This window comes from Globicephala melas, chromosome 7, assembly GCF_963455315.2.
Source record: "Globicephala melas chromosome 7, mGloMel1.2, whole genome shotgun sequence".
Taxonomy (NCBI): domain Eukaryota; kingdom Metazoa; phylum Chordata; class Mammalia; order Artiodactyla; family Delphinidae; genus Globicephala; species Globicephala melas.
In genome coordinates this window covers 69,399,851-69,423,298 of record NC_083320.1, presented here as the reverse complement: position 1 = coordinate 69,423,298, position 23,448 = coordinate 69,399,851, and the positions used below count along the sequence as shown (strand labels likewise).

The 23,448-nt window shown below is 40.1% G+C and overlaps 1 protein-coding gene across 1 annotated transcript in view; it reads right to left on the bottom strand.

Moving 5' to 3' along the window:
• The window catches only part of DPP4 (dipeptidyl peptidase 4), a 76,976-nt gene that overhangs the window by 4,324 nt on the left and 49,204 nt on the right, over positions 1-23,448 (bottom strand). The window contains exons 15-23 of the mRNA XM_070045854.1: positions 22,562-22,615; positions 22,068-22,189; positions 20,329-20,376; positions 19,985-20,083; positions 17,765-17,834; positions 15,057-15,251; positions 12,617-12,671; positions 11,888-11,987; positions 9,101-9,165 (exon numbers count right to left, since the gene is read on the bottom strand). Coding sequence (XP_069901955.1) covers positions 9,101-9,165; positions 11,888-11,987; positions 12,617-12,671; positions 15,057-15,251; positions 17,765-17,834; positions 19,985-20,083; positions 20,329-20,376; positions 22,068-22,189; positions 22,562-22,615 — 808 coding nt within the window. The remainder of the gene's footprint in view (positions 1-9,100; positions 9,166-11,887; positions 11,988-12,616; positions 12,672-15,056; positions 15,252-17,764; positions 17,835-19,984; positions 20,084-20,328; positions 20,377-22,067; positions 22,190-22,561; positions 22,616-23,448) is intronic.

Genomic DNA, 23,448 nt, shown 5'->3' with positions numbered 1-23,448 from the left:
TGTCTACAACTTTAGGACAAAGTCACCCAACATATTTGTGTTGACTGAGGCGATCAAGGTGATCTTCTCCTGGAAAGCTTAGAGCAAAGGCCCTCCCACACTTGTGCAGGCTGGGTCCCACTTGTCCTGACCGTATGGCATTTCTGACCCAAATTGAGAATTTACCCACGAACTTTCAGAATAAACGCCCAGGACTCATTAAAAGTCGCACTTCTGTTTTACTTTAAGAAACGTGTTATCCGGTGAGATGTCCCAGATGAATCCATCCCTCCATCCCAACATTATACTCCGTTCATTCTTCCATCCATTCATTCATTCTTTCAAGTCGATCAATATTTATTTGTCATATACCCAACTAAACAATAAGATCCATGAGAAGAGGAATTTATATTGTTCATTACTCTATCCTGAGCATTTAACAGAGAGCTAAATATCAATTAAAGGAATAAACCAAAGAAATGTAGGCAATTATATTGTACTCTTCACTACATTCGGTCCTAGTTTTGCAGAGGCAAGTGGGAACAGCTAGGGGAGGTGGAATAAAATATTCTCATTCTGAAATTTACCAAGATATGTTTTGCCCACTTTCAATCCACACACCATGCCATCAGTAATGAGAGCCGATACTTATTGTGTACTCCGTGCCGGTCACTCTGCTAAGCATCTTAAAGGACTTATAAAAGCACCGTTCTATTTAATCCTCATGACATTCCTGCAAGATAGGTCTATAGCAACCCCACTTCTACACAGAGACAATAAAGTACACCAGGTTACATCAGGAAGAAGTCGGAGCTCTGATGGCAGAACCTCTTTTACCTCCTATGCTGTACTGAGTCTCCACTAAACTTCCAAGCTGCTCACGATGTGATCTTCCAGGAAAGATACAGGGAGAAAGAAATTGTTACTGAACTGTTCTGGGATTTGCAGTACACAAACACACTGGGTGTTCTTTGCCCCCAGCGTTCTCATGCCTTCTTAGAGTGAATTCATTGGAAGAGAGCTGGCTCGCACAGACCTTCGAGACTTGTGAGGCGTTTTGGACTGTGTGGTTGATGTAGAGCCTAATGAAGCAACAGAACCCTGAGCGATGTCCTGCCCTGGAGAGAGGAAAGGGTCAAAATCAATCTCCCAAAAGGCCAGTGCAGGATTCAAAGCTGGCGACAGCAGAGGCTGGGGCTGAGCCACCAACGGTGAACGTTGCCAGTCTGAGCCCCAGACCCGGCGCCCTCATCCGGGTCCTCCTGCACCATCCTTTCTGCGGCTACACGGCTGTCTCCTCCACCTTGTTTCTCCCCACAAGAAACCCAGCTCTTCGCGTGCCAAAGATAGTCAACTTTAGCACCTAGACGTGGCCCAAATATCCAGCTGTGTCACCTCCCCTCCCCTCCAGAAGCCTCTCGGGCCTTCCTTGCGTGGCAGAGTGCACAGCCAAAGCTGCTCCACGACCTCCCTGAGCCATGAGACTGAAAAATGTCGCTGAAACATAGAGTAATAGTTAGGAGACATATAAATACGCAGGACAGTTAGCAAGGAATGTGATAACTACTGGAGTTTGGACCAAAACAGTTTCTGGCTGCCTTTTTTTTCTTAAATGGAGTGAATACAGGCTGAAAGAAGACAATTTTTATAAACAAGTAAAACCCTGAGCCTAAGATAAATGTTGTGATGTACACACTGTAGCTGTGATGAACTAGACATGGTGAGAAATGCAACATACTGAGAAAAAGACGAAAACTGTGATAAAAGTGTCATGATGCAAATTGTTTTACATTAACAATATTACACTACAAAGAAAGAAAGACAAATACTTTAATGCAGCAAGGGAAAAATAAAACAAAAGCTTCCCCTGCAACCACAAGATAAGTGTGTCATTTCCAATGCACACGTCCCCCTGCTCGCTGGGAGTTGCGTCAAGAGGGACCTCGCAGTGCACGGGAGCCAGGCAGCCTCAGGCACGCACCCATTTCAGGGCTCGCAGGCTCCTGAGAACATTTTGCCCTCCTAGAAAGATGCAGCTGTGTCACCTTGCCTCTGGAACCACCGATCATTCCCTACTAGACTGAACATCCTGGCTTCTCAATCGAGAGAGACTCTTGACAGTCCGGCACACTTTAACCCATGAAAGACAGCCAAAGTCAGTGAAAGAAATGCATGCACTACGTTAAGGGAGAATTAATGACCAGAAATAATTCAATTGTGCTATTTCAACCCACCAAAACAGGATAATCCCCATTTGCCTATCGATGGAAACAGAAATAAAAAAGGAAATGGATGACTAAGTTAGAAGCCGAATAGTCTGTCACCAGCTCCTAAAAAGGAAGTTTAGAGTGATAAATGGGCAAGGATGCAATGGTGGTGCAGTTGGCACTCTCCCGAGGCTAGAAACTTCCGGAGAGCCCCGCTGCCAGCAACAGCCTGGCAAAGTGAAGTGGGAAGGATGGGTCCAGTGGCAGCGCTGATCCACGGCATCTCTGCGAGGAGCTTTTCCTTCAAGCCCCAAGAAGAACCATCTGTAGCTGCTCATTGGATCGTGCTGGTTCTTCAGTTACCTTCCAGCAAATAAATCTTTGTATTTTTGAAATAAAAGAGAGAGCTGATAAGAGTGGGGAAGTACTGTGAGAAACAGAAGGTCTGACAATTTCTAAGCTACCCCTTGCGCCATCCAGGAACCATACGGACAATTTGCTTCCTGAGAATAATGGTGGCAGCCTCCATGTTTTTGTAAGCTTATTTCATGGCAGGCATAGGTGTCTCGTTTAATCCTTTCAATAATCCCATGAGGTAGCTCTGATTCTCCCCATTACTCAGATGAGGAAACAGAGGTTCAGAGAGGTTTAGTAACCTCTCCAGCTAATAGGTGGTGGAAACAGAATTTTAGCACAGGTCAAACTCAAAAGTCCATGCCTCTTAACATCATATTCTAGTGTCCCTTCACTTCGCAGCCAAACAACGCATTGTCATTTCCAAGCTCTGGTAGAGAAAGCAAACAGCCACAGGTGTAATGGACACCCTATTACTTCAGTGAGACAGTACCCCGAGTGTACGGACTCACTCTGTGCATTCTTCCACTTGTGACCGAGGCCTCGTAAATAATATTAAGTGAGGCTGTTTGGGGAAGCACCATTAATGCCACAACAGAGGCCACAGAAAATGTTTAAGGAAAAATTAATTCAACCCACCCCATCAGATGTTTTACTTGTCCGTATCCATCAAACAACTGTACAGGTGAGATGCCAAGGGAAGAGCTCCCATCCGCCTACAGGGGGCCCTACCTCAGGCCTCACCCAGCAACACTGGCTTCTTTAAAGATCACACAGCAGTCAACATTTTATCAGCACTCAACAAACAAGTTAAGGTTTGGCTTAAATCTGAAGGTCTCTCTCCCTTTGGCATATTCTAGGATAATAGAACAAATGTCAAATCAGTACAAGATGGCATATTTACAAAATTGCACCCTGTTTTGCATAACCTAACGATGCAGCAGTTCTTAAGGATTGAACATTTCAAATCTGCTAGCAGAAGACTGCCAAATCTATGACTGTTTCATACACTTGCCAAAAGCCTATCAAATTCTGAGCAAAATGCAAAATAAATCTCCTCTACAAGTTAAATCAGTCCCTTCTGTGTGTTCCAGGCTGCCCTCTTCTCCTGGCAACGAGGCTCAGGACTTGGGCCCTGTTTCTCTTGCCCTTGATCTGACGCTGCTCTCTGGAAGTCCATTCCCTCCCTGGTCTCCCATCCTGCCTTATTAGCCACCATGTGGCCTGCTCCTCCCACATCCCTGCTCTGTGTCATCCCTCGGTTCACCCAACCTGCTTCACAGACCCCCAGAAAACCAGCTCTGCTTGCTGCCACTCGTGTGTCTACTGTGCTCCCCTGCCTTGTCGGTCCCTCTGGCAGCCTGTGGAGAGCACCTACGCTATTCCGCTGCATCTCCCAGAAGACTTCCTTAACTGGCTCCAGATAAGTGCCCTCTCCCTTTCCTACCCCTCAGTAGCTACATCTTATATAACTTTTTGTGCCTCCGTTTCTGGGTCAATAAAATGGAGATAATTAGAGCACTTATCTCAGAGAATCTGAGGGAGAACTGAACCTAATAACCCATGGAAAGAGCTTAGAACAGTGTCTGGCCATAGAAGCAACCACTTACTAAGTGAATTTAAAAAATGAATGAAATAAATGAAACCAGATCCCCCCCCCTGGTTGAGAGGAGTGGGGGGAGGTGAAACCCTAACTTCTCAGCCACTTCCCTTCCCTCCCTACATGCTCAGAAGGCACAGAATTCCTGGGGCTCCAGAGTCACAATTTGGAACTACTAGTCTTTTCCATACATACTGGGCACTTTGTCATGTTCAAGTTCATGCTTTATTACTACTCTCTTTTGTTTTTTTTTAAAAATTAATTTATTATTATTAATTTTTTGGCTGTGTTCGGTCTTCGTTTCTGTGCGAGGGCTTTCTCTAGTTGCGGCAAGTGGGGGCCACTCTTCATCGCAGTGTGCGGGCCTCTCACTGTTGTGGCCTCTCTTGCGGAGCACAGGCTCCGGACGCGCAGGCTCAGTAGTTGTGGCTCACGGGCCCAGTTGCTCCGCGGCATGTGGGATCTTCCCAGAGCAGGGCTTGAACCCATGTCCTCTGCATTGGCAGGCAGATTCTCAACCACTGCGCCACCAGGGAAACCCTATTACTACTCTTTTATTTCTCTTCAAAAATTTTGCCTGTATGTTTTGTCTCACCAACAAGGTAATCAACTTCTGAACAACTAAAACACCAGGCACCTTGAATGGGTGAATGAAAGCCTACCAGGTGTTAATATTTTTTTTTACAGGTTTGACTAAAAGACCTGTGATTGACCATAGAGAGACCATTCATCAATGTTAGTCAGGAACCCACTCCTCAAGGTGGGACCATGGTTGCTATCTGCTTATCGCTATTGGGGGTGAGGGTTGTCTCATTGTCCATCTGATTCTTTTGCTCAAATCTGTTGCCATTTCTGTCGGCTGTGGACTGAGACTCGGACTGAGACTCATGGCAGTGAGTCTGCTTATACTGCTATTAGCTACACTGTCATCCCTCCACTCTGCCTGCCTACTTAGAGCTTCTGGGACCAGCTTCTCGGAGTTTCAGGGAGATGAACAGCTTCCTTCCTCTTTGAGTCCCTGGTATCCTTTAAACGTGCTCCTGCCCTGCCACTCGGCAGTGGGTAGGTGACTATCTACAAAAAGGGTCGTATGGAGTCACTGTTTGTGTCATTGCATTGTGTCCAAGCCTTAGTCTCAGGGTCTCCTAACTTATATGGCAGCTTTGTGAGAATAAGAAAAGGCACTCCCTCCGGTTGGATGCGGCCCCAGAGGTGCACGCCTTAGAGAACGAAGCATAGACTAGCTTCCAGCAGTGCACAAGCTGAACAACTATACATGACATCCCTGCCTGTCCCATTTGCATATATAAATGGTTCCTTCAACTTCCTTTCCTAAATAGTAAGTAGGACCTTTATTTCACAAAATGTGCTTCTCTTGGTGTGCTTGTCTAAATTCTTTCAAATCTGGGTCATCAATGACTTAAAAATGAATCCTCTCCTCATTTGAATTTTATTAAAAATTACGTTCTCTTCCAAAGGCTGTAATTCTGGCTACTGATAATGATTCTATAGCTGAAAAGGTGTACAACGATCACAGGACCTTGCTTATTACACACTTCGATCATTCCTATTCTGGATGTGCTGAAGAAAGTCAATAGTCTAGACTACCTGGGACTCATTTTCAAACTATTTCCTCCTGACCTACGGAAATGCACAGAGCAGCGAAAGCCAGTAAGGAATTGTCTCCTTTGTCTTTTCCAAGAGGGCAGAAGGAGGGAGGGAGAGAAGGAGAGAGAAAGGGAGGAAATAAAAACAACCTGGGAAAGAGAAGTAAAAGAAGACAGGGGTCCAGAGGGGCAGCTGGGGCCTTGGAGGAAAATAGAATCTTTGAATGTGTTCCTGCCAGAGACAAAAGCACAGGCTCATTTAAAAAACAAAGGAAGGCAGCTTTCTTCTAAAGCCTGCTGTGCACCAAATATAGGTACTTAGATTCAGTTCTCCACTTTCTGAGGATGCAACTTACAGGGCAGAAACAATACAGTGAACACATTTGCCTTACTTTCTCCTACCCACCTTAACTGTCGCCCACCCAAATAATTCCTCTGAGTAACACATTGGGAACCTTTAGCTCTCTGGTACTGGCAGTTTTAATGTGTCCATTGCCAGCAATGAATTTTGTGCCAAGAAAACCCGACTTCTGGCGTGGAAGGATTAAACAGTCCTCGGGTGCCATCTGTGCAGTGAAGTGAGACAGTGACTTTGTGCTCCCAGCGTTCGTGTATTGCCATCGGTAGGAGGAAGAGACTTCTATTTACATGACTACCTCAGGCAGAGACCATCTAAGGGGAGAGATGAAAATGGCCACCGCAGTGGTGGGTAGAGCTGGAGAAGAGGGGGATGGGTGTGGGAAGGAAAAGCCTATGGGAAAATCTGGAGAAAGATACAGGTTGACATGGCAGAGTAAAACGAATTATCCTCTAGGGGGAGGGCTGGTTGCAGAGGAAACACCCTGTTGGCTGATGTCCTTGAAGTGCAGTAGGGTAGGTGCTACGGACTTCCTTGGATGTCAAGGTTTAGACTTGACCCTGTACTTCTAGGTTCAAAGGCTTTCAAAATGGGATTTTTAAAATGAACTTTTGACTCATGATCCACCAGGTTCTGGAGTCAGGATGAGGGTCCCGGGCAGTACACCTCTGATGTTTTGGGGAGTTTTTAGTACTTTAGGATATTTGAGAACACCCTTTAGCCATGCCCCAAATAGGGCTCACCACAGGAGGGATCCTGGTCGGGTCACTGGCAAGAAAATTCCAGCCGTAAAATGAGAGAAATGATGGAGACATATAATTTTTATAACAATGTTTCCCTTCAAAAAGTTTTAAAATTAACTCAAAAAAGGTTTTAAGGTTTCTATTTCATACTGGGTGATCCAAAGAATACAATGTTGAGCAAAGCCTTGAATGACTAATAATACTGCAGAGGAGAAAAAGGAGTACAAACTAACAATGGGTCCAAGATGGATAAATTGAGGATTAAAGATATACAAGGGGGGGCTTCCCTGGTGGCGCAGTGGTTGAGGGTCCGCCTGCCGATGCAGGGGACATGGGTTCGTGCCCCGGTCCGGGAGGATCCCACATGCCACGGAGCGGCTGGGGCCGTGAGCCACGGCCACTGAGCCTGTGCGTCCGGAGCCTGTGCTCCGCAACGGGAGAGGCCACACAGTGAGAGGCCCGCGTACCGCAAAAAAAAAAAAAGATATACAAGGAAAATGTCATGGGAGTCAAGAGAGAATGCTAGTCCTCTGGACGAGCAGGACAAGTTTCCTAGTGGATGAAGACAGAGGGGGAATGACATTCCAGGTCGAGGAATAGAGGACAAAGGCACAAAAGGGAAAGGCCCAGAAATATTCAGTGAACATTCCAGGTAGACTGGGCCATTCTAAGAAAGGTGTTGAACACCTGGTTAAAGAATGAGGGCTGGACTAGTTGAGTGCACAGGAAAAGTCCATGAAAGTGTTACGGGTGAGTCTTAACCTCACACCTCTGTGTGGTACAGGCTGGAGTGTAGAAAGATAAGCTAAGGGGGGACCCATGGGGTTACTGTTGTAGAAGGAGGTAGTCATGTGACAGCAGCAATGTGGTTATGGAGCAGGGAAAGGATGTCTAAAGCAGCTTATTGGATGTGGAGGAGAAAGAATGGGAAAAACTGAGTCCAAAGTATCATGTGGGACACTCAGCAGAAATAAGGACAACCTGATTACGGGACTGCTTTGTAGTGGAAGATGATTGGTACGTCACACTTTACAGGTTGTTACTTTTCTATCTTGACTGGAAAACAGAGATGAAAACACACACACACCCAGGCACAAACACACGCATACACCTCCCCGCCCCTCCCCCACAAGCCTTGCTAAATAAAACTGAAAGGAAGAGGTAAAACTAAACTGTCTGTACATATCTTGCAAAATTAGACATTTTATTTGCATTTGCTTGTGCTTTGATCAAATGGCTTCAGAACCAATCATAATGATGACATCTTACAAAAATGTACAAATATGGCTCAGAGCGATGTATGAATAGGAGGCCCAGGCATTGAGAGCTGTGGCGCAGATGAGGAGAAATTGTGGTCTTAAACTGTATGGGTTATTGTTTTTTTTTATCCTGGGAGGAGTTTTGAATATCCTCCGGAGAATGTAAACATCAGATGATTGACCTTGTCATCTGTAAGTTTCAGGGTTTTCAATTTACATGACAGAATCAGGAAAGTTGTTTTTTTTTCTGGTTGGGGGGCAATGTGTTGGAAGGATCCCTAGTACTTTGGCTGACACTTCCAGCTGCAGCAGGCTGCCACCAAAGAGAGGACCCTGGCTTTGCGGTGGCACCCACACTAGCACACGGGGGCCGCCAATGATGGCTACACCCAGACCATATTTCAGATGCTGTAGCCCATCTGCACAGCAACCTGCCCACTGACTCTTTCATCAGGCAACCAGCCCGTGGATGCTATTCAGTAATTTGGGTTCAAGGGCTTTTCAGAGTATTACCCTCCTGTACCTACACCTCACCTGCTTTACTCAAATCTTGTGTGAAAAAAAACTGTACATATTTGGCTATGAATAAGAAAATTATAGGCTTGTACATACAACTTAATTATGATGATACCATGAGAAATTTTAATATGTAGTTAAAGGTTTAGAGAGTCTTCTGGGCTCTAAAGGAATACGTTGAATTTGACATGTTTTCTGAACTGAAATTTTTATAATTAAAGTAATTATCTGGTGTTGCTTTGTATTTCCAAATGAACGCATATTGTGACCTATATAGCGTACGATAAAGGCTGTAATTATGCAGAATATAGTACGGGAAGCTATTGGAGTATCTCTAAACCACCTGTGTTATTTCTTTTTAACAAGAATTTCATTGGAAATAAAAAAATATATATTTTCTGGAATAGATCCACTTAAAAATGTTCTTATACCACTTATAAATAGGTTATAAAATGGATCTAGTTCACCATCTCTTACCCTGTAATGGTCAAGGTTGTCTTCTGGAATTGGAAGACCCATGTAACGTTCTGTGTACACTGAGTCTGTGATGGAGAAAAGAAAAAAACTTAATTCATACAATAAAAACTTTTTTCCCTTTTTGGGGGGTTACTTTATATGCTTTCATATTCTTTACTTGTGCAAAGGTCTATAGTGTTACCCTCAGAATATCTCCTCCAGATCATCTCTACTTGGCTTTTTAAAGCAGCCAGACTCCTGCCTTTCCATACTCAGCCCTATAGTCCATTCCCTTTAGCCCTTCCTGTGAGGGCAGAGGGAGACCAAAGCAGGTGATCTAAAACCCAATCAATAACCCGCCTGCAGAAAAGTCAAATGGGAAGTGCTAAGTGATGAGGACTCTACATTATCTTCTGACCCTCTCAAAGATCTTGATTAGCAAGTCAGGTAATGTCTCAATTGTCTTGAATTTCTTGGTCCTGACATCAGTCAGTATATGCTCTACTTTAGGATACTCTCTTTCCTACTGGAAACTCCTCATAATTTTCAATTACTAGTTGCTTACTTAAATCATATATTGTTTCTGGTTGGGGGGGGACACAGATCAAAAGGAAAGAAATCAGTTATCATTTATTTGCTGTAAAACCCTATAACGTCTCAGCTACTCCATCATAATGCAAGTTAAACATCTGTTTTCTCTCATTTTGTGGAGAGGCCTCAATTCTTATGTTATAACTATTGAGTATTGAGAAACAGACTACATTAGTTTCTGTGCTGAAGTGACATAAGCTGTTTTAATCTATAGATATGGCAGAAAAACATATGCATTGTTGGTTTGGTTATTTAAACATATTTTTGACCTAATTTAAAAAAATTAAATCATGTATCAAATGTATGTGTGTGTGTGTGTATATATGTGTGTGTGTGTGTGTGTGTGTGTGTGTGTATGTATTTCCTAAAATATCAGTGAGAAAATTTACTGTGGCTGAATTCCAATATAACTTTAAAAATCTGAAATAACTGTTTTTGAAACATGACCAGGTTACAGTAAATAAATAAGTATAATATGTTTCCATTGTGCTACATAGGTTAATGGCTTGAATTTCACTATAATTGTACCGGTATTTCAATATTGATTTAATTAATTATTTAGAAAAATATATCATCAAAATAACAAGCTTAAACAACATCCTAACCCTTTGTGAATGACTGGAATTGGAGATTAAAAACTACATTGATAACTAATGTTAGTTGTTCCATGTGTATTGCTCATGCTTTTCCTATGGAAATCAGAATATTTTCCTCCAAAATGAGTAACAGCAATATTTTATCATTTTGATTAAAGTGAATACAGACTACAAGCAATTTTACATATCTAGAGGACACTAATATATAAAATATAGTATCTTAAAGTACACTTTTAAAGTATAAGATTTTCCTAAAATGCTCATCTTTTAACATTTAAATATGAATAACTTAGGTTATACATTTAATGGAAGGGGGTGGGGGAATAGCTTTTAAGGGCAAAATAAAAATTTCCCCAAACAGCTAAAATTCTTCTTGTCCTAGAACATAATACCCCTTTCTTATTATGCTAACCAGGTTTACACGTGTAAGAAGGTCTCAAATTTTAAAAATACTATTTAAAAAATGCTTAGTGTTGTGGTTGTAAACTTTTAGAAGTACGTCTTGCAATACCACTTATGTACTCCTTCAATTTGATTTTTGAGTAATATTGTTCAAATTTGCACATATATAAGAATTCTAGAAAGTTCCCAAGTGTTAGGTTGGTCCATGTATGTTTAATAACGCTCTCTTCTTACCATTATGTAGTTCCAAACTCACAAAAGTTGTTTCTATTTTATTGACCACCAGAGGTCTCCAAAAACAAGCCTTCCAATAGAACAATTAATATTAAGCAGGAAAGAATTACCTGAAAGCAAATCTATTGTGTGAGGATCAATCCTAACTATGTTCTCCAATTTTTTTTGAAACTAAAAGACGGTGTTGTCTCTTTTATACATTGGCTTCTCTTGACTTGGAGAGGCTTTAAAGAAGAGTTTTCCACAGGACTGGTACTGCGATATATTAGGACATTAAATATTTAATGAGCGTATTCATTATGAATGATTCTATCCTTATACTGAATAAAGGACTTGAGATGGGGTAGGAAAAGATACAGGAAAATAATTCACCTTCTCACCACCTCTGGCTCTTCCCCCCTACCTAGTGTTTCACTGCTTACCTGCTCCCACTTGGGAATTATACCTTACATGTGTATGATAGAACAATACTTTCTCAGCAGTGAACAGGATATTCTAGAGTGGCTTTCACCTACTCAGAGACAGTGCAAACAAAACCCCCAGGAATTCCCCTGCCCTAGTCTCTTCTTTCCACCCAAAGTCCTACTTATATTTGACTTTTACCTGAAGGGAAAGAGACACATACTTCTCTTATTGTTCTAATATGTGAAGCTTCCAACTCAAGTTAGAATAAAAAGAAGGAAAGGTTTATCCAAAGGACTGTAGCATTGGGGATGTTTTAAAATGTGGAAAACTGAATTTGTTGATAAGACATTTAGAAAACAAAACTGGTTGGTAACTAAACGTGTAGATAGCATTTACTACCGTCTAACATTTCACAATGGCAGAATAAGTGAGACTGTTTCATTACAGGTATCCATAAAGTACTTCTAAGATGAATCCGTTTATTTACTGTAGAAACACTGAAACTCAAAAAGGAATGGTTTTGTCATTGGAATGTGAAGGTTCACACTCAGTAACTCTGTACCTGTGAGTGATCACTTACCATAGTACTCCCACTTTGACACGGGCGCCACGGCTATTCCACACTTGAACACGCCACTTCCTGCTCCCAGGACCATTGAGGTTACATACCCTCCATATGACTAAGAAATGGAAACAGTTATTTTTATGGAGGTAAAGGAATTAAGGACATATGGTAAGCAAGTCGCAGTTTCCACATTTCTCACATCTTTATATACTGTGCCTCTTTTGAGATAGAAAGCATGGTAGAGAAGGTTTAAATTGGCTTTAGTTGGGTAGTACCTAAAGACTACACTTTCAGAGCCCTGGTCCCTCTTCTTGGTAGGTGTAAGGGGGAAAGTATTGAAAATTTGCTGGGTAGTACTAATTGAAGACAAAAAACGAACCAAAACCAAAACCAAAATAAAACCTCCCAAAACCAAAAAAGCAATAAACACTAAATCTTTACTGACTTGGACTCATGAGAAAAAGTCTCCCTCCTTCCCTCTCTCCTTCTATCCTTCTTTTCCTTTATCCCTCTTTCTCTCCTTTATTCTTTTTCTCCCTTCCTCACCTCCCTATCCCATTGTAATAAACAAAAGCGTAAGCCTGGGGGGACTCATCGCCCAGAAATCTAAGACATTGGACCTTCTTAGATTGAAATGATTGACATGATTTTCACCTCCAAATATGTACAAACAAAAGTAAATGATCCTGCTCTGGGTTATATTCACTAAGGAAGGTGTACAGATTCATCAGCCAAACTACTCACCCAGCCCCAAATTGCAATCCGTTTGTCATCCACAAATCCCATTTTTGAAAATTGTCTAAAATACATGGAACAAGTCCACGAATTAGTATCACACTGTGTATAGAAAACTAAGATAACTGCACAAATGTGAGAAACCCTGCCATTCGTTCTCTATTTCATTCTATCAGAAACAAAGATTCATTGCTGCCAGCAATCAAATAAACACCTGAGATCGATGTCTATCATTTTTAACTTGAGCCAGATGAACAAGGTTTACTTGTGTTGGAGTCCATAAAAAATGTGTGTGTGTGTGTGTGTGTGTGTGTGTGTGTGTGTGTGTTTCACAGAAAACAAATCCTGGCTGTTTTTTTCACAGCTTTATATAAAAATTTGCAGCCCAGATGCACTTTTCTTTACATAATTGAATTTCAATCTCTCCAGATGTTTTACAGTTTGAGAGAGGCCGTCCCTGCAATGGAGAAGTATAGAGGTGTGTAGAACATCTGGGTAGGGCTTAGAAATGTCTCTGGGCCCCCTACCTGAGAACTTAAACATCATTCTCTAAATACATCCCTTCTTATGATGGGTGTTGATTAGTTAGCTCAGCACTATTAAATAAGAAGCAATTTTTCCTTGATGGATGAAGAAGTCTTTTTGTCATTAAATTGTGTTCAGGATTGGAATCCAGGTAAAGAAAGGAGAAAAAGGTTCTTTGCGTCTATTTCTTAATCTTAGCCTTACATCAAAAGGTAATTTGTTTACTTTAAAAAACAATCTAGCAAATGGGGCCCTTAACTTTGCAGTGTCAAGGGAGGAAGGGGACCCTTGCACTGACTTATAGGTGACTTTAAAAAGCTTTGTTTTCAATTGATGATATATGTCTTAGACTGCCCTGAGTTAAGCAATATTAGAAAAAATTCAATGTAAATAGTTTTCAACTCATTATCCTCTCCACGCAAACCTTTTAAAATTAGAACGCATATGTACAGAAATGTGCACCAAATCATGCCTGTACAAGCTGGTAAACTTTACAGAGTGAGCATACCTTGAACCAAAATACAGGGCATTACTATCACCCAGAAGCCTCTGTGTCATTTCTCTCTTTGAAAAAAGAAAAAAAGAAATGTCTTCCTTTTATTGGATTCCATAAAAATTTCACCTGAATTTGTACCAATATAAATTGGGTCGTGCAGGATATACACTCTTGTTCCTGGCTTCTTTCACTCAACAGTCTGCGAGATTCATCTGTGTTGTTGTGTATAGTTCCTTTTAGTTGCTGAAAAGCAGCTACTCATTACTTTTTAAATGGAGTTGTAGATTGTGGATAACACAATTCTATCATTTTAGACTTGAGAAGACCTGGAAATCATGCCCTCTCTCACAGAGGACCAATCTGAATAAATAAAAATGTGTTTGTAAAATATCAAAGCCTCACTCCTGAACCAATTTATCCTCTCTCTTATCTAACCTTTTTTTTTTTTTACTTTCAAGGATAATAGCTAATCATTAACTTTGATGTAACAGACTTAGTGATACTTAATACATTGTCATCTTCTCTCCTCTTTGGTTGTTCCTCTTTTTAAAGGCATTTTCCTCCGTCCATTTAATCATTCACAATTTTTCTCCATTTCCTAGCTTATGGTTTCACAACATTATTTAAAATCGCTAACTGACTTTGCTTTCCAGACATCTATGCAGTTTGTTATAGAAACTCAAAGACTACATTTCCCATTTACCAGTTGAATGCAATTGAATGTAAGTTGGAGGGAGACCTAGTTTCAAATCCTGACCAGTCTTGGCAAATTACCTAACTTAAGAGCCTCCATTTCTTTACCTGAAGTGTAAGGTATGACCAACCACCTCTCAGGGTTGCTGTGCAGCTTCAATGAGAATGCAGGTAAAACACTGCATGTTACATGTGCATTCCAGGGTAACCATCATTCATGACTAAAACCTTTCTTAAGCCATATCACATCTATTTATAGTCTCATAACTGATGTCATTCATCCTTAACAAAGCCCTTATAATTGTGAGTGACAATGGTCGTGTTCCACAATTTTCCCAAATTGAGGGAGTAACCCTCACTCAGCAGAATGTAGGAGTCACTCCTAGGACTTCATAGCTGTCACCCTCCTCCAAGGTAAATGTACACCAAACTCCTCTCCTTATCCTTGACTACAGGGTTGGCTTGCTTGTTTAGTTAGATGTTTACTCAGGGGTACACATATCCTTCGGTTTGTCCATGTGTTTGATGAATTCTGAGTCCCAATTCCTAGAAGGTGGTAGCACATAGGTCAACTCTCTTTCTAAGTCTAAACATAATCTCTTCACTAAAAATCCAGCCCAAGAATGAAAGATTCATCCCAGGACACTTTAAATTCTTTACACTTCACAACTTTAAAATATAAATGGAGGGAGAAGGAAATCAAATGACGTTTGAATTCATCTCCTAGTCACTCACCTGGTTGCTTCAATTTGATCTTCAACTTCAAATGTTCCCAGTCTTCTGTTGACTGCGTGCATGATCTTATCTCCTTGGTAACCACTTCCTCTGCCATCAAAGCTAGCTACTATAATGTTTTCTGTGCTTGCAAGGTAAGTAGCCCAGTTGAGTCTGAAGACAGCATCTGCTTTTTGACTACAGGGGCCTGCATATCTGTGAAAAATCCCAAATTGTTAGCCTTTGTGGTTTTCCTGAATCAAATGAGGAGTGCTTGCATTTCTATCCCCTGTGGACAGGAAGTGTACGTCTTCCTGTTCATGAGCCTGAAATCGTGCCAGCCACCGGGGGTGTCCTCAATGGGTCCTCTAAAACTTGGCAACATGACTATAATGGCTGTGTGTTTCCTCCAAAGAGGCCCATCAGTTTTATCTTCGAAAACTGTTATCAAACACAGACTTCACAGGCCAACGGTTTCTAAGTCGTATATATCTTGGAGATCAAAGAAGTAAATATTCTAATAATTGGGATAGGGGAGTTGTGTTATGAGAAAACAATGAGGATGACAATAAATACAGCTTTGAATATATCTTTCTGACTGAGCTTACAAACATTCCTAGACTACAAGTTTCCTTGGTTGGAACTTCCTTAAGGACTTTGACTGCTGTGGGATATGCGCCGCATGTGCCTCAGTGCCCAGGACAGTGCTGCTCACTAAGGCTCCACAAGGCACTGCGAATGGGCCAAAGTATGAATGAACACCATTCCTTAAAACTTCAGAGGAGAAACAAAGAGACTATATTGGAAGATGGGTATACTGTTTGGCATTCTATTCATTAACAAGTTTAACGCCCTCGTAGCTGCATTCTTCATATAGGCTATAACTTATCCATACACAGCTGTGTGTACAATCTCCATCAAGCCGTCTCATTTTCATTTGTTAATCAAGAGACACTCCCTACAGCTCATTGGATCTCATGTAAATACGTCTTTTTTGCACCATCTACAGGACTCCTGGACCCAGATCTTCTCCAATAAGTCTTCCCTCCCCAGACTGTCTCTCCTATTCATCTGCTCACTCTTCCCTCCACAGGACTGGACAAGTCCTGCTTGGACCACTTTGCTAACATTTTCCTCCCTTTCCTTAGGGATGGCAGTCAAAAGAACTTTAGTTTTAAACAAAATATTATAAGACTTTAATTTTACACTAGATTTTGCAACATTCTATCTTTAAAAAGAAGAAGGCATTCATGAATTTCTTGGGCAAGTAAACATTTTTTAACGTGAAATGCCTTGGTCCTTTCAATGGTCTTATATTTGGTAGAGTAATAGCTTCCCTTAATATTAACTATGTATCAAGTTACCTAACCCTGTAAGATTAAACAACATCATTTTTAAAAATAGAAAACAAAGATTTAGACATATATGAAAATGAAGAGGAAAGGCACTGAAAAGAATGGGCACCAAATTTACCATATTTTTTTAACTTTCCTAATGAAGGGGAGATCTAGTCATTACTTACTGGGGAGTCCAAGAATATAAAAATATCACTTTTTTGTTTTTTAACAAACGCTTGTGTCAAAATGTCACTCTTTTTTAAAGGTAAAGGATCCTTGTTGTTTAGTATTGGGGCTAAAGCCCAAAGCAAGTGAGTGCTACTGTAGTCAATATTTGACTAAATTAGGTGTAATGAGAATCAAATAGCATATCTGGAAGTTTAAAATACCTCTTTCTCTTTCTTTGAGCTTTTATGTTTACATGGAACTGTAAACACAGTGGAACAAGGCCGTGTCTGATGCTAGTATCTGTATCCCTTCTTTTTTTTTTTTTTTTTTTGCTAGTAGAAACAGGAAGGTATCTCTGAGTTTTCAGTTTTCCTTTCTGTATAATGGGCCCAACAGAACTTACCACATCGGCTTGCTGTGTGGACAAAATAAGGCAAATTACCTGGCATGCAGCAGGCACCCAGAACTTTTATTGGTTTGTTTCATTTTGAATAAAGGAAATGAGGCAAGTTGGGACAGGAAGAGTGGCACTGTGGCATTCTGTGTGAGGTCAGGGCAATTTTGGAAATATTGAAGTAAAATATGTTCCTAGTAATTATCAAAAATATTTTACAAAGATGCCATATTTAGACCTCACATGAGCTCTTATTTACTGCTCAAAGACTTGTGATTTCAGAACTTTCTCTAGGACTTGGAGAAGTTTGAATTATAATGAATACTTCCCTGTATCACATCTTCTCTTCACCAAAAAAGGGAATGGAAAATACCAGGCATATTTCAGGGACTAAAGAAAGAGAAACCTGACATTGGAATGAATTAAGGGCTACCAATGGGAGATGTTTGGGCAAATTTGGAGATAAGGAAACTGTGAAGACGTTAATACCCATCTATTGCTTGTTAAAATGTCCATGAGGTAAGGAAGAACATGGGGACTTGAGAATCTCTTTGGAATTCCGTTGGAGTTCAGGGGGGAAAAAAAAATCAAAACAAACTCCATATGCCATTATGATAGAAGAAGAGTGTCTACCTTCTCCATTAGAAAGGTGGTAGAAAACACAGGTTTGGATTTGCAATTGCAGAATGGAAGAAGAAATATTAAAACTGCTCTACAATGATTCAGGAAGAGAGAAAGGATGCATTTGGCTCTATTTTTCAGTAAGCTGCACCGGGCAAAAGATGTACAATGGTTAACTTCTAAATTATTCCCTTATCTTGAATACTTACACATCTATTAGCAGAGGATATTTCTTGGATTTATCAAAATGAGGAGGCAAGATCATCTGATACCAGAATTCTAAACAAACAGAAAGGTTAATTAGTGAATTAAGAACACTTATTAGCACATGATTTTGGTTCCTTATCTTTGTCAGTGATAAATAACATGTAGAGTTTAGCAGTTTGTTAAATTAGAATAGAAAAAGAAAATGAACCGATTTGATCCAGCATGTTTTTCAGATATAAACATATTCTCTTTCAGGTTAAAATACTAGTTTAAGGTTAAAACAATAAAGTTGTTTCTAATGGATCTATTAAATACATTGGTGCCTTGTAAAATAAAAGGGCATCTTAGAATTGCTGATGTTTCGTTTTTATGATTCTGTTCTTTGGCATCTGATCTACTCATCTAGTTTGTTTATGGCTTATGTTTTAAGTTTTCCTCCAAAATGTTTTCCTCTTCTTGAATTTCTTTGAAGATGTTTAGGATTTTTAGTTGGCCTTAACTCTATCTTAAAATTCTTATTTAATAACATTTTTGTAATTCTTATTGCCATCCCAGACCGTAAAGCTGAGTTCCCATTTTCAGCTCTGTGTTTCACAGAATGAAATCGGGTTTATGTGGGGCAAACTGTTCTGTACGATCTTGTGCAGGTCTGTTTAATTCTCTGTGCTTGATTTAACATCAGTTTAATAAAATTTGTTCCTAACTAATAAATCCGTTACCTTTGCTCCCAAATTCAGGCTAATTAGTTAGACTAATCTTTTTTTTTTTTAAAGAGAGCGAGGGAGAGAGAAAGAGAAAGAGTTGTTTCATATTTTAATAGGATTATTTCCAGCTTCAGTAGATTTAACCTGTATGGAAAAAAATTCTTATCTCTAGAGCTGTTCTTCCTTATGTTTATCTTTCTTTTGTTTTTTGTTTATTATAATTATTTTAGTTGAGGAAAAATTAAAAGTTTAAGAGTAAAATCTTTATATAGATAGATTTTTCTTCAATTTGTATTTTGCTGGTTATTTTATGCCTTCTGACTAAATGTGCTTATGAGAATAAAAGTTTTAATCTTTATTATATTTGAGTAGAATGTCAAACTATCAGTTGATAATGATGTTTTTAACAAATATGCCGAAGTCAGCACTTGATCTCCCCTTTGCTTGAATCAGCACTGGTTGATTGGAAATGTTTTACTTCCTGTCTTATGGAAGATGCACCATCTCTCCTTTGGCGGGGGGTGTCACATCCTAATATTTAATAGGTCACATCTTAAGATTCAACACCTTCTGTACCAGGCGGTCCAGATAGCTCTCCAGGACTGTCTCCAGAACTCTAAGCCCTTGCCACCTAAGCCAGATTCAAGGTCCAGCAGCACTGGCATCACATAGGAGCTTATTACAAACTTAGAATCCTGGGCCTACCCTGACTTGCTGGCTCCAAATATGCATGTTAATAAGGTCCCAGGTGATCCACAAGCACCTGCAGTTTCAGTAGCACTGCTCTAAGCTCTTCTTCAAAAGTACCCTCTACTCTCCGTGCTTTTCCTGCCATTTAAAATTGGATGACCTGAGTTTCTTCCATTATGATCCTATATTTTAAAAAGAATCTAAAATAAATCAATCTTGATGGATTCCCCCTCCCCTATGAGTTGTGAGCCCTTAATAGAAAAGACAAGCAACAAATAAAAACAACAACAAAATTACAAGATTTCCTACTCAAAGAAACCCCTTGTTCTTAGTCGTCCCTGAACATAATCCATGATCAGGCCACTAGGCCAGGGCCTATCACGGGGAGGAGGTTAGCGAAAATTCAAGACTTCTGTCCTGAGACTGAAGTTTCAACATTTTATAGCCAACCCTATTTTTTTTTATACAAGTTATTTTAAATCTGTTTGGGTTAAAGGTAAAATATATTAGGATATCATTAAGTTAAAAACACAATTAATACTTAATAGTAGAATAGAGTTACTAATGGGATGAGACTGAACTAGCAATAATGCATTTTCTCCAAATATTTTCCTCTTAGAATAATATGTTACATAGAATGGTACTGTATTTTTTAATTAAAAGAAAAGTAAGACTAGTGGTTCTTGTGACAGAGCATTTCATGGAAAAATAACCTTACATTAGATTTACGTATAAAATAAAATACATATTGTCAGATAAACTTATATTTAGTTATATTTTTACTGGTGTTTCCATGAAAAGTTATGTTCCAACAGAAATTTAACTTACTTGTTTTGTGCAAATAAATGAAGTCCAGTTTTTTTGAGGGCATCTGGACATCCTGCAGCATTTTATCCAAAGCTGAATTGTCTTCCAGGACTCTCAGTTCTAAACAAATAATTGAGACAGCAGTCATTTGCTACAACATGAAGAATATGGATTGTGCAAAGCAATAACAAACAAGTGGGCGATTCACTGATGGGACTACACGCACTTCAGGTTATAAGCCTTGTTTTCAAGTCATTGTTAAGACACTCTAAAGCCAAAGAAAATCCCATTGTGCTAAGTACATGTTGCTTCTATTCACACACGCTTTCCTGAAAAGCAAACGAGGGTGAAATAAGAGAAAGTACCTTTATCATTGCTGCTGCTATGCAGAGTATAGAGGGGCAGACCAGGGCCTGTTAACATAATCGGGGAAAAGTATATTTTAGAGTTTTGTTTCTTTTTAAAGAAGATAACATACTTTTCAAAAATAGCGTTTGTTACCATTTAACTTTGATATAATTTTGACACCATTTAGCTTTGATAGAATGAATATCACAGTGGATAAGAAGCTTACTAAGTGTTAGCTGATTTTCCTTTTCCTTAAAATGAACGCAATTTGAGTGTAAGAAGTATTACCGGAGAGGCACAGGGCTCTGGAGAATGAAACAGAAAATGCACCTCTGACCCTGCTGGGCGCGTTGTGCACATTACTATGCCTGAGTCCAATTTCCTCATCTGTGGACTAAGCCATCCAGACCCAACGACAGCCGCTATCCTTCCCAACTCTTAACACCGAGGTCCAGCGAGTACCACAACCTCTCTCAGGCCCCGCCCCCTTAGGGTGGAGCTCCAGAGCCAGGTTCCCCGGCCCCCAAAGGGCAGATTTCCCCCCTGCTGCTGCCCCCACTGCGGAGTCCTGGACCAGGCAGCACATCTGCACTGTGCCTGACTTGGATAAGCAATTCCTTCCTGGCATGAGAAAAGTGTTCTTTCGCACACACTCAGATCGTCACTATTTATCCCAACTGTGGTAGTTGCAGAGTGGAAGGTAATGTATAGAAAAAGCTATCTCGTGAGCTATTTAATTTTGATACATTTGGATCATGATATTAATTTTTACATTTGATCAGAACCACAGTGGAGGCATTATAGGGACCTGGGTTTGAATCCCTGGCTTTCCTGCTTTGTGACGTAAGACAGCATATTTATGCTTCAATCTCCTCACATGTAAAATGAGGATAATAATATCTGCATTATAGAGTTTTCTTTCTAAAGGATCAACAAGATCATGAATACAAAACTTGAGCACAGTGCCTAGTATATATAAAACAGGTGCCCAAGAAATGGTGACTGGAAACAGCCATAGTAAAGAACTACAAAGAAAATATATTAAAGAAAATGTGCCAGTAAAAAAAAGGTTCAGAAAAATGGTTTGAAGACCTCTTTTTGGCGATTCACAGTTCTTTTTCAGAATATCCAGACTTTTTCTCTCATTTTGAGAAGTAATCTATCTTAGTGTTAATAGCAGAGGCCTGTGTTTGAATCCCATTGGGCCTCTTATTAGCTGCATGACCTGTGAAATCACATTGTCTCTCCTTGTCCAGATTTCTTCACTTATATTAAAGAAAACAATAATAACAATAGCAACAGAAGATGAAGCTGTGAGCAGGTTGAGTCACAGGCACCACCTACATACATTTTTCTCATTTCAAGGGGCAAGTGCATAAAATTATAATTTGGGTTAAAAAATGCACAACATGTATGTGTATAACGATGAAGTGCCTCTGTCATACATAAGCTCTGGGATGTGCTTTCAGTCTAAAGCAAGGCTCTTGGTTAGAAGAGGAAGGAGAGATGGTTAGCTCACCACTTATACGTGAGTGAAGGGAATAGGACTTATATGATATCAAGAACTCAAATTCAATAGGAGAGAACTGAGCAGGGCAGAAACTGGGCACTGAAGGGAAGCCTTCAGGGATGGAGACACTGAGCCAGGAGGGTGGTAAGAAGGTTGTCCAGAGAGGGTAGGGCATGCAGGGAGCTACTCAAGAGGAATTTTGGGGGTACCCCCTGCTCTCCCTCCCTGTCCTTCGTTCATACTTACCAGAGCATCTCAGCTGATAGTACTTCGCCTCTTTACTAAATGATACAGAGTAGTACTGACACCTTTCTGGATTCAGCTCACAACTAAGGCACGTCACTTTTGTGGGGTAATTAAGTTGGATTCTGTAAAACCAATGGTGGAAGTTAAGTACTTGATGAAAGGAAAAATGAAAGAAGGAATCGAATAATGCCATATTCTAGTTTCAAAGATATCAGAATGCCAAAGCAATACTCAGAAACTTTTAAAATGTGAAAAAAATGCATGGATTAATTCATAATAACCTCAAACTTCCCGTTGTCTGGAAATATCACAAAGCATCTAATAAAGTCATGCTCTTTTGTTGACATGTGGGTTGGTTTATCGAGGAATAAAAGCATTCGATAGTAGTTCCAATTTAATATATTAGGACTAGGCAAAAAATAAAATAAAAACACAAGAGCCAGAAATTGTTCACTAGCTAAAAGGTCAAGTCAACAACTCGATAAAACTCTTACTTATAAAGATTTCTTCCACCTGGCATTCCTTTATGTTCATTACTAATGTAGTATCTGGGAAGAAAACAAATGAAATATATTAATTCTGTTTTTAAGCAAAAGTCAAGTACACTCCATTTAACTCAACACCAAGCACTAGCGTTCACACAAGTGCATGTGCATTAGTGCTTGCCCTTCCTTTATCATTCTTCCCTGCCCCCTCATCCTCAGAAACCATTTGTCCCCCATCATCTCTAAATAGGGGATTCTTTTTTAACAGACTAAAATATCTGAATATGGGGATTACTCCCTTAATTAGAGTGACAAGGAAAAACTCAAAGAAAGTCTTCTTTCAGAATAATATGACTGGACAACTAGTCTAAAGCTGACACCCCATTTATTTACACTGTTTTCCATATTTTCTGTTTCACAACACAAACCACTCGGTGGCAGGAGCCCCATCCTCCTAAGAGTGGCAGAGCCACTTCTAAACAGGACCTTCAAAAACTGCTTTGAGCAATGGCAAAACTCCTCCGTGGTGAAACCAATAAAGAATTATAAAAAGTGCCTAAGATTCTAATGAAAAACAACACTCCCTATCCCATCAATTCATGCGTGGTAGCTGACAGCCTCTGAAAAGCTTTCCATTCGCCAAAGAGTAGGGCCGAGACATGGACAAATACAATAGCCTCTCCAAGTCTTCCAAAAATCCAGTATCAGTTGAAATTTAACAAAATGCCCCTGAATGCTAGTTCCGTGTTCCAAGACGTTTAAGAAAAAGAGGCTCCAGCTCTTCTAATGCAAAGCAGGTAAGAGCAAGAGGTAGAGCTGCTTGGTGGCATGGTATCAAGTCTGCTGAGCATATGTGAAAATCATTAAGGCTTCCGTATGTTAAAAAGAAAAAAGTC